The sequence below is a fragment of the Morone saxatilis genome, unplaced genomic scaffold (assembly GCF_004916995.1).
Source record: "Morone saxatilis isolate NCDOM2014 unplaced genomic scaffold, NCSU_SB_2.0 Contig10, whole genome shotgun sequence".
NCBI classification, from domain to species: Eukaryota; Metazoa; Chordata; class Actinopteri; family Moronidae; genus Morone; species Morone saxatilis.
In genome coordinates, this window is record NW_023339652.1 from 17,190,065 (window position 1) to 17,201,742 (window position 11,678).

The 11,678-nt window shown below is 45.3% G+C and overlaps 1 protein-coding gene across 2 annotated transcripts in view; it reads right to left on the bottom strand.

The window, feature by feature from the left end:
- Nucleotides 1-6: 6 nt before the first annotated feature.
- The window catches only part of net1 (neuroepithelial cell transforming 1), a 25,044-nt gene continuing 13,372 nt past the window's right edge, over nt 7-11,678 (bottom strand). Inside the window, exons 1-9 of one of the 2 annotated variants that reach the window (XM_035676022.1) lie at nt 6,516-6,821; nt 3,516-3,623; nt 3,233-3,397; nt 2,659-2,721; nt 2,248-2,421; nt 1,885-2,142; nt 1,627-1,797; nt 1,218-1,404; nt 7-1,113 (exon numbers count right to left, since the gene is read on the bottom strand). In XM_035676022.1, coding sequence (XP_035531915.1) covers nt 656-1,113; nt 1,218-1,404; nt 1,627-1,797; nt 1,885-2,142; nt 2,248-2,421; nt 2,659-2,721; nt 3,233-3,397; nt 3,516-3,623; nt 6,516-6,608 — 1,677 coding nt within the window. In that variant the 5' untranslated portion in view covers nt 6,609-6,821 and the 3' untranslated portion in view covers nt 7-655. Of the gene's footprint in view, nt 1,114-1,217; nt 1,405-1,626; nt 1,798-1,884; nt 2,143-2,247; nt 2,422-2,658; nt 2,722-3,232; nt 3,398-3,515; nt 3,624-6,515; nt 6,822-11,678 lie in introns of those variants that run through there. The other variant, XM_035676030.1, reaches the window with a different exon arrangement.

Consider the following 11,678-nt stretch of genomic DNA (forward strand, 5'->3'; position numbering starts at 1 on the left):
ATAAAAGTGTCCCGATTCTAACATCCGTCATTAAAGGAATGTATAAAAATAAGACGTGTGTTCTGATTAATCTAAAAATCAGACTTGTACAGAACATTTTAAGCTTTGTGTAGTACATCTCACTCTTTTTTGGAGATTCTTTTCCTTACTTGTCTGCTAAACATGCTCAAATTCACCTAAAAGCTAAAACAGTGCTGCTTTATGATACCTAAAAAAATACTACAATAAATTTTAGAATATAAAAATGTAAATCTTTCATTAGCCCCTCCGTAAGGTCTAAAATAATGTTTAAATATCACAATTAATAGTAAACAGGATTGAATGCACCACCTCGATCTTCAAGAAATCAACAAACTCATTTCACACAGATTTGTGTGTGAAATGTGTGTTTGCCTCTCGTTATGCTTCCCTTTTTAGAGCTGGTGGAAGCCGTGCACTTTTCTCCAGAATACTGTGTCTCTGTGGGGTGCACTTGGATGGAGGGGTAAGGTAAATAGCTGCCGAAGAGGACAGTAACACAGAACACTGTTGTAATAATACGCACGCACGCAGACACACATAAATACAAGTCCCACGCTTCTCCACGTTGTGTTTTTTAACACTTCTGTACAAAACAATGTCCGCCCAGGAGTCCATTTTCTCCTTTCACCTCAGTTCACACCATAGTCTCTTTTCTCTTCCCTAAAGAACACAGAGACTTCTTGTCCTTTTTGGTTTTGTGTACTGTGGGTGAGGAGAGCGGCGACGTCGATGAAGAAGATGATGTCGTTGACAAAGAGGATGAGGAGGAACGGGATGAAGGGGACGTCGTGGTGGGGCTGGGGGTTGTGCTGTTGCACGGCGAGCTGGGGGCGGACTGAGAGGTCGGCTGTGGGCAGTTCTCATCTGCTTCCTCCATGTGGACGATGGCGGAGACAGAGGAAGGACGGCGCTTGGAGCGGGCGTCGCTTGCAGGTGGGGAGGGCGTGGAGGGCTCGCTGAGGGGCCGGTGGACGGAGATGGCGCTGCGAAGGCAGTTGAGCCACTGCTGCTTGTGGAAAACGTCGTTGACCTGCAGTGTGTGGGACTGTGCCTGGCTCGGGTCATGGGAGCGCACGCGGAAAATGTTCTTGGCTGCGGAGAAAGCAGAAGTAGAATTAGCAAACTGATGTTTTTGACATCAAACTGTATTCCTACATTAACCACAAGAAACTTTTTGACTTTGACAAGAGCCTCACCTTTGTCTGCGTTGCTGAAAGCACCTCTGAAGGAGCCGCCCATTCTGACGTCTCCATCCTGCAGGTCCTCAAGCACGAGGTCCTGCACTGGGATCGGCTGCCGGTAAACCTGGAAACAGTGGCGCTCATTCCTGGTGACGGGGCGGGTCAGAACCAGCAGCTCAGTGAACAGAAACACGTGCAGCTTCTGAAAAGACATAAACAGACAACAAAGATTAAAACCAGAGCGCTCATATTTCACATAATCACCAACAAAGTTTTCTGGAAGATGTTCGTACTCGGTTAAATCATAAATTGGTTGGGGTGCAGCAGAGCTGCCAGTTATAGCCTGTTTGCCTTATATGGGATGTGAGGCTTGTGTTGATGAGTGAGGAGGCAGTCAGAGGAGCAATGTGTGTGTTTTGCTCACCGTGCCGCTCTTGTTGCGTAGCTCCCCGTGACACAGCAGACTCTTGCACTGCTCGATGCGAGGGTCCCTCTGCCTGTCGTCCAGATACTCCAACTTGTCAATGTAGTACTGGCACTCAGACTCTCCCTTTTTCATGTTGATGTCAGACAGCACGCCCTGGATGACAGTGATCTGAACACACGAGGAATCGAAATATTAACTTCAGCCACGTTTTAAGATAACCAAGAGATAATAAATGAATGTGTGTCCTCGGCTTACCGCTTCCTCCAGGCTGGCGGAGTCTGGGTGCTCTGGTGGAGTGTGTTTCAGGATCTCTTTGAGCAGCAATGGGTACTTGACCAGGCGAGAGCGTGGGATGTCCAGGAAGCTCCACAGGTCCAGCTTCCGGCTGAAGGGCGACTCGAGGCAGCGCTGCAGGAAGTCCTGCACCCGTGGGTCCAGCTTCTTCTGGTCCAGCAGTGCCTTAGCTGCCAGCTGGTTGCTGCAGTAGTCCTTGTAGGCGTTAAGCCTTGGCAGCTGGAGGGGAGGTGGAACACCGTTACTAATGCTGCCTTTCTTACTGGAAACCCAGTTGAGTTTTAATGAAAAGAGGTTGAGGTAAATTGGTGTTGTGACACTTACCCAGCTTACGACAATCTGTCCGATCTGGCCCACGGTCCCATCTGGCCCTGTGGCTTTTGAGAGCTGCGCAAGGAGGTCTTCATGTAGAGGGATGTAGGCGTCCAGGTTTCCAAATATGTGAGTAAGCTCCTCCTCTGACATAATGGAGAGCTTCAGCATTGGGTCATGGTACGCCTGTGTACAGCAACAGAGCCAACAGTCAAATAACAACATCCCTTCAGGCCCAGCAGGGGTGGATGCTAAGAATAGCTCTTGAAGAGCTTTAGGGGTACAAGAGAAAGACAGAGGAATAATTCCTGTCTTTTTATAGTTTCTGGCTTGGCTATGTAGAAGGCCTGCCAGACTTTGATTTAATCTGTTTGCTTTATACAGTATGTACTCCCCCTGCCTCAGAGATTTAAAAGTACAAACCTTGCGTGCGAGCTGGAGGTCCTCGATCAGATCCTGTTCTCCACGAGACAGCTCAAATATGGCCTGAGGAGAGGGAGGAGGCACAAAAAGATACTTTTTTTTAGGAAAACACATGAATCAGGATGTCATTACATTATTGCAAACTACAGCCATTAGACTAAATCCTAAACTGGGCTGGTGCCAAAGGGCTGAGGTAAACTTTGAAATCTACCTAGCTCTCTGTGTTTTAAACTGTACAAAGTTTATGCCTTCTGACAGTTGGCTAAGAGGTCTGACATATGCGGGGCAAGTGGGGAGGTAGGGCAGCAGAGCGCTGGTTTGTTGGCTTGTCAGGTATATGTGAGCTTACACAGACTGGGAAATGATCCCTGGGTGGCTTTAAGCCCCATTTAGACTATTTGACAAAAATACTACAGGAATATGTGAAACTAGTCTGGTAGACAGGCATAATTCACCACTGTCTGGATTTCTGTCTTAGCACACTCATTCATCTACAACTACACTTTGTCTCTTGGTGTCCTAACTATTTTTTGCCATTTCTACTGTATTTTCATGTCTCAGTGCTGATTCTCACCTCCTGCCGCTTGATCTCTTTGGTGGAGAAAGTCCCTTTCTGGTGGATGTCTAGAGTCTCCGACCACAACGTGCTGTTCCTCCTTTTGGGCGGTGTGGGGGCCGCCGCCTTGCTGCAAGGCTTCTGGGGCACGCCCGGCGACTTGCCATCGCCCCGGAAGGAGGCCTGCAGATGGGAAGGAGGAAGCCCCAGATGTAAGACATGTTGCAACTGGAAAGCGGGTTGTGCAGTGTCCCTCGACCTGAGGAGTTCCCGTTTTTGCGGGATGTCACAGGGAGCTTACCTGGATGGTTTGGCCGAAGCGCCGGACGGCCCCATTCTTCACCGGAGAGATGAGGTTGGCTAGCGACGTCACCCTGCCGAGAGGACGGACACGCTTGTTGCTGGGTTCCTGAAGAAGCAAGAGAAAAACAGAAGGAGGGGATTAGTCAGGCAATTTTATCACAGCTACTGTCAAAGGAAAGTCTTCAGCAACACGGAACAAATCGATCAGTAACGCCAACTGTGACTGAGACCTCAGCAGTGAGTCCAGGCGCTCCCTTGTGACTTCCTTGTGATAAAACACATCAAGTCAAGTCATAAATCCTCATTATTGACTCTACTCCCTGCTTTGGGGCGAGGGAATAGGAGTAGCCAGAGCCGAGGTCGAGCTGCAGACAGACTGGCGGACCGGCGGACAGACAGAGATACTGAGGAAGAGGAAGCAGCTCCAGCAGCTCCAGCAGCTGTTGGCTCCATCATGTGAAGAGTCTTGAGCCAGGCCAGCCCACTGAGCACAAAGACCCTCTCTGACTGCTGATCTGGAGGGGAAGGGGGTCTGGAAGAATGCCAGGAATGCACGAGACCCTGCTCTCAGCTGTTTAACACCCCTCCCCATGCACACACTCTGCTACTATCAGGCCTGACAACGGCTACAAGCCCACTTGAGAGTGGATCTGTAACATCACTCAAACAGTGTGAGATAAATGCTTCCTGATTGCTTCAGCTCTTTAACTGCCTTTCCCAGAGAGACAACACAGTAAGGACAGTGTGGCAGTGTGTCAGGACTGTTCAGCAAAAACAGACCACCACTGTGAGTCGGGGGAAGGAGCAGGAGTCGTAAACAGGCAGTGAATATGTCCCCTCTCAAGTGTTTACACAGTGCGGCGTGGCAGGGGGGCGCACAGCGGTGGTTATGGCTGCAAGTCGAGGCAGGCTCTTCAATAGTCCTCGCGTGAGAGCAGCACTACACCTGGGCCAGGTGAGCCCCCCCCCTCCTCTCTCTACCTCCCCTCACCCAGCCTCGAGGCTGGTAGAAAGCAGAGACCTGCTTTGGCCTTACGCCAACAACAACAGGCCGCAGAAATCAAAGAGCTGAAGATCTGAAGTAATGATTTCAGCCCGCAGAGCTTCTTCAAAAACATGACACCATCAGACAACCACAGTCATAATTAGCATTTCCAAAGTTTGTGCTCTCCACAAAACATATTTCATTTCAAGGACTTCACCCTAATGAGAATGTTAAAAACCAGCACCGCACTGCTAAAAAGCTGCTTGTGTTTTCTCCTGACTCAGGCCAAATGGGATTTTGCCTTGGCTCAGCGGATCTGGGAAACAGAGCAGCCATTGAGGCTCCGGGCCCTGCGGACACAGCTGTGGAACAGATCCGCTCAGTCTGGCGTGGCCTGTGAGCTGCGGTGGAGTCACGGTCTGCTGTGGTAAGGGTCTCCACATTGGACCAGGACAGCCAGACAGCCAGACAGCCTTGAGAACTTAGAAAGCCCTCTAGTGGCAGAGGGCAGCAAAGTGATGCCACATGTCAACTGCTTTGATTGTGGTCTACATACAAAGACTGAATTTTTTTTTTGACTCGTCTGTTGGGGCTAGACTGGCCTGGCTCTTTTCTACTGCCAGTAGACAAAGAAAATAAAGTAAAAGCAAAAGTCACAGGAGGGTGGGGTTTTTTCAAAGCGATACCGGTAACCTATGATGGCAATTGTGCCCTTCCTGTCCTTTGGAAACTGGCCTCAGTATAACAAAAAGCCCCTAGTCCCACTCTTTGTGCATCAGCTGGAGAGTGAAATAGTGCAGACAGATGGGGAAGTTGCTATTCCTAGCAGTGTGACCCAGGAACCCTGTGGACCTACGGCAAGTCTGGCTCACTTCAGGAAATCACATGGATCCGGGGTTTGTGCTGCTGCTTTGGATAACTATTATGAGTGGAACAATGACCCTCCAGACATGTATATAGTAACATGTGCGGTGAAACTCCTAACCTAAGATTACAACCTCATAAACATCAGGAGCTTTTTTTAGGGATCCCAAAAGCTCTCTTCCTGTGCTTTCCCTTTGATGCAGCCTTGTGTGTGCTGTGAGCTAATACTCCCAGATGTGTCCCTGTGATTACACCACAGCTTGAGCTGATAGGGCACTGGGAACAGAACAGCCAGACCATAAATGAAAGACTCGAGGTCAGCAATAAGTCAGCACTGGACGAAAAAACACATGTAAGGCTGAAACGATGACTCAATTGCGCGAGAATGGGACTCACTTCATGAATTGTCCCTGGACTTCTCCTTTATCAAGTGGTTTACAGTCAATGAAACCACATCTTCCTGAAATCTCTTCCGAAAGAGAAGCCTCAAAAGGGGAAGAGGGGAAGGAAGGGTGGTCGCTTTGATAAGTACAGAGAGCACACTTAGGTTTCAACGCCGGTGTCCCTTTAATTGTGCAGCTGAAGGAATGCTCTGCATTTGCATAAAAAATACTTCGGTCTGACTTGAAATGTCAGAGGTCAAAAGAAAAGTAATCTTAGACATGTCTGAACTAAAAGGATGCAGGGTTGCTGACTGAGATTACCCCCTGCTGTGTCACTGTTTGTGGTTCTTTGAGTCTACCAACTATCCTGATCTCTCCATATCCCACCGTGGCTGAGCTGCCTGCTGGGATGCATATTTAAGAACAGACAGGGAATACACAACACTAAGGGGGGTCAGTACACTGCAGCTATGACTGTACCATAGGTGCAGTGCGATCCAATGATTAACTTTTCCAGGTTAGGCAGTATCTTGAGCATTGTTTTTAGTGGCCAGGCACAAAGTTCAAAGTCTCATCTTACAGGCACTGGGTAATTGAGAGCACACACTAACACTGTGTGCTCAAGTGAGATAAAAACAGGGTTAGGCGCTGATTCACTCACAGTCTGACACAAAGATAGGAGTTCCGGGCAAACATTTACTGAAAGGCACAGGTAACAGCTTAACAAAGCAGAAATATAACCATCATGAATGATTTTGCATCTCACCTCTGACTCTTTGTTGGCTTGGTTCTGGTTGTCTATCACTTGCAAAGTCCGTTTGATAGGCACCAAGCTACCCAGTTCATCGTAAGCCACCATAGCTTTCAGTAAAAACACAATATCCTTTTTTTTAATCCTGGCGAGTCAGCTCCAAGTAATCCACATCAGAGAAAAAAAATAGTTGATGAAAATGAAGGGTTGTGTGAGAGTAAAAAAGGCTGAATAAATAAATACACCTTCCCCCCTATGCTTCTTCTTCCCTCATGGGACGGGGCTCTCTGAATGCTCCCCTCACACACTCTTTCTAAACTTTGGTCTGAGGTAGTCTGAGGGAGGGAGGGCTTTATACTGGGAGGCGAGACGGGGGAGGAGCAAGACTCCGCTCAGGCGGTTTCGGGTTTACTTGGAAGTGCCCGCAGGCTATGTTGACCCCATCCACTGACTGAAAACAGTAGTAAGAATTTTTAAGATCATGTGTACCGCTTACTGCTAAGCAGAGTTAACAAACACAACTCTGATGAGGGCAAATAAAGTTTGAAGAAGACTAAACCTTGTCTAACAGAAAGTGGGTTTATCTCAGGGTACTGGCTTAAGGTCTGCATTAAAGCATGGATAATACATTTTGGAGTCATGTACAAAATTTGATAGTTGAGGGTCAAAACGGTAAGATACATTAAGAACCTTTCAGCAGATATTTCTTCTAATTTCTTTTTTTTACATAAACACACGGCAGAAAAATGACTACTGATGCTGCAGTTAAACAATGAGCTTTATTATCAAAGGCAATAGTATATAAAATAGCACATTTTCAACAGTAAACCAACTATTAGAGCTGGAGCTAATAGTTGTACAACAGACAATTAACTGGCAACAATGTTTATGATCATTTCAGTCATTTATCAAAAGCTTTTTTGGTTTAGCTTCTCCAATGTGAGGATTTACTTCTTTTCTCAGTTGTATAGCTTTAGAAATTGAATATATTTGGGTTTTGGACTGTAGATTAAACACAAATGAGCAATCAAGCCTGAAGATTAACATTTTATAGTTTAATAGATGAACAAAAAAAATAGATAAATTAATAATAATAAATATGATTTTTGTGCAGCATTACACCAAAACTTTTCTTGTGAGTAAGTTGATTTAAATAAAACTGCCAGGAAAGCTCAGAGACCAGTATATACACAGACACATATTACTACATTAGTGTTAAATTTATGCAGTCATGATGAAATAAAAGCCAAATGACCATTGCACATGCTCAGAGTGAGATTTAATGCTGCAATTTTTCAGATAAAACTAAAGTCATCATGCTAAATCACTGTTGCAGCTCCAACACAAAGAGGGACTATTTCGTCAACTTCTACCAGGTCTCGTGGGTATCAGGTTCAAATGTTTGAAGCTAAATGACTAACCGTTTAATGTACTTTAATGAACAAACTACAAAGTAATTATTACTTGGTTATTTCTTCTTAGCTAATTAATCAAAGCGGTCTTTGCTTTGAGGAGCAATGCTCTCTGCTTCAAACAGAGCCGTTATCAGTGTCATCAGTTGAGCTGGGGGAGGTGATCAATTAGAATATCAATAGCAGGGGCACTGTGACACATTCAGCCAGATGTTTAAACTGAAACCTGTATATTGAATACCACTGGGGGCAGGGGGTAGGGTGCGACTGCAACCCATATGTTGATTGGTCTAATAAAGCAGAAAAGGGTTAACCAGTTTCAGTAAAGACAAAGAAGCTTTCAGAAATCCAACCTGTGGCTCTTTTTCATGCTTGTGCGTGCGCTCACAGGGGAGATTCACCAAGACAGGAGGGTGCACACATGGCTGAAGCCACGGATTCTACACACCCGTACAGCTGGTGTACAAATGCACAGAAAGAAGTGGAGGTGTTAGGTCTGATGGAGTGGCTAATGTGGAGGTGCTGCTAGGCAAGGTGTCGCAACATGAGTGTGCGAGTGTTTTGGGCAAATGGAGGAGCCGGTTCATGGCTTCATCCTCCTGGGTCAACACCGAGGTGTGAAACAGGACACGGGCTTCATGCTGCTGCTGTGTCTGTGTGTGTGTGTGTGTGCGTGAGACAAAACACAGATGCTAATCGAGGTGTATAGTTGTTGACACCTTGTTCTTTGGGTTTGTTGGTCATCTGACCAACAGGATGCTGAATCACCCATATGGCCCCCCAAAACAAAGTGGATTGGGATCACAAATCCAGTGACTTCATTGTCAGAACACAAACAGATTTGGGTTTCATGAGAGAAATAAGACAGCAGAGTGAAGAACTATGCAGTCTGAGGAGTCAGAGAGGATTTAATAAAACATGAATCTGTCTGTGTGTAGTCTGTGCGTGCCTTCAGAAGACACCGTACAGTCCTGCTGTTACTCACCCTGTATGGGGAGACCTCGGGCTGAATCAGCAGTACATCTGGCTCAGCTGCTATAAAAACTAAACACAACATGGCGTGGCCTGCCTGGCCTATTCGCCCTCTAGTCACACTCATCTGCAGCTGGAGCACTGCCGTGATTTACGCTGCAGAACACACACATACATGCCAGTCTGGGCTCAGAGTGGTGGAGGAGGATGAGTAATGCAGACGGCGAGTGGCGAAATTTCACCGCCGTCTAACCTATGCCGTGCCACGGACGGGCCGAGCCTCGAGGCCTGAGGGGCTGAGCTCAACTTAACCTCCACATCAGCAGCAGTGAGTACAGGACGTGCGCAGACTAATTACAGCTCTGGGGACGGCATTAAGCAGGCAGCTCCGGGCAAAGAAACACTGCTGAGAGCTGCTGACTGACTTAAAACAACAGGAGGGCGGTGCTGCTGCCCTCTGCTGATGGAGGTCAGCAGCAGCAGAAAACAGATGGAGCGGAGGTGTTGGACTGAACAGTTCATCTTCCTGTATAGCAACAACTGAGCTCTCAGATCAGTAAAAAAAACAAAAAACAAAACACCCATAATTTGACTTTCCTTTTATGTTTGAGTGAAAATAAATGTGGAAATCGGTGATAAAATTAAAAGAAAAATGGAACGTGTACCATTCCTGGCACCAACCATCTAAAGAAAACGTAAAAATAAAGCTTTGTCAATCACATAATGTTATATCTTTATTGGTGCATGACAGGACTGTTACAGAAAGAGCCTCAAAGCTTGCACAATATTTTGCAAGGCATTTTTGAATGCCTTGGTATTTCTGAAGAAAGAAGAGTGTGTACTATTCTCACACAGGTTGCATCAGCGGTACATTCTAAAGCTGTATTTTTCCACTGAAGCTCATTAATCCAGTCATCTTTCACAATCACATTTAAGGCCTAAAGGTGTTTTTAATAAAATAATATTTTTATACCCTGATCTGCCATGAGAAGAATCTCAACATAAAATTGCCTCTGTCACAGTGATTTGTGGTTTATTAAACAGATTTTATTATTTCTGATGCCCAAGCAATGATGGCTGAGTCAGTGCTGTTAATAAGGTGAAACAAGGCATGCATTTAATCTATTTTTGTGCATGTTTTACTTTGTGCTGCTTCTGCTTTTATGCTAGTTCAACTGTGACTAGAGCTGTGTTGTTAGTAAAGAAATTCAGTCACTTGTTTAGATGTGAAACCGACGTCAGTGCATTTCTATAAAGAGATGGACGTCTAAATGAAGCTCCTGTTAATTTGGGTTAAGATCTGATGACTGTGGGCTGTAACACATGGCATCAAAGCACTCAGTGAGCCTCTGTGCCATGTATGGAAGCATCTGCATTTGTTATGTTTCTCCAACTGGAATATTAAAAGAATGGGTTTTGATACTGGGGTTACGAAAAGGGAATCAAGACATTTTATTAGTCCGTAAAGTTTAAACGCACTGTCCCCAGAGGGTTTAGGAGAGTTTCTAAATCAACCCTCAGTTCAGGGTGTGACTGAGAGATCCTAACTCCTATTAATCTCAGAAGTTTCTGCTTTGAGGACAAGGAACTATAAATACTTCCACTCCTCTGTTGCTACAATCAAATAAAGATGAAGAGACAGAAGATGTAGACAGTGATCTAATCATACAACAGCCTGTAAAGACAATGAATAGTACAGTTCTCAAACCAGACTAACATCTTCCAGTTTTGTTTTTTAAGTGCTCACACACCCAGAGCAGCCCTTGTTGCTACAAAACACAGTGAGGTAACTAAGACTCACAGTGAAACTGCCAACGCTTTGTAGACAGAACTGATATACTGATAGAGCTTCCTTGAGCTGACAGACACAAAGATGAAAAACATCATTTGCCATGGTGGCACTGGCACAGACAAACAGTTTGTTCTGTAGTTAGTTAGAGTAAGTGCAAAGGGAGGCCTTGGAGCACAGTTGCCAGCAGATGATACACACAGCCTTATTTACATTAAAATCTATCTGTGTATCAGTGTTTCCAGCAAAGTGGAAAAAGCTTTCATTTTCAGGCTCTGAGATTTTCAGTGAATTCAGTGTAGAGTTACAGCTCAGGTGATGAGACTTAAAACAATGTGCGTAATTGACACTGAAGTTCTTATTATGTCAACATTCTTTTTCACAGTAAAAAGTCACACTACCATGATCTGGAGGCAGGACCAGGCTTGTGGTGGGCAGGGCAGAGCCTTATTATATCTACCAACTCTAGCCAAACCGCACAGTGAGCTGGATAGCCAGCTATGACACTTCCACAGTACAGTTGCGTGGAATCATAAAATATATTCTATGAGGTCTACTGTCAGATATTGTAGTAGCCATTATTCCATGGTAGTTATTGCTTCACTGTTCATCATTACATTGTGTAAGACCACTGTGGGCAACAATGTGACAAAGTAGTCTAAAGACTATAAAACCTAAATTTAATCAGCATCTTCTACCGTGATCAATTAATTGTTCCAGGCATAGTTCAAGCAAAAACACTAAACATTCTCCAGCTCAAGCCTCTCACATCTGAGGATTTGCTCCTTTTCTTTGTCATATATAGTTCACAAGGTTCCCACTGTTTTTAAGAAATCATTTCCAGGACCTTTCCAGGACATCTTCTTGAGTTTTCTTGACAATACAGGACAGCACTTGCTCAAAAATGGTCATATAATTTAGCAGTAGGCCTTGTATTGACACATTTAACACATTTATTCTTCTTTCATGAATGCATAAAAGATTGCTAAAAGTCAATAAATTCCC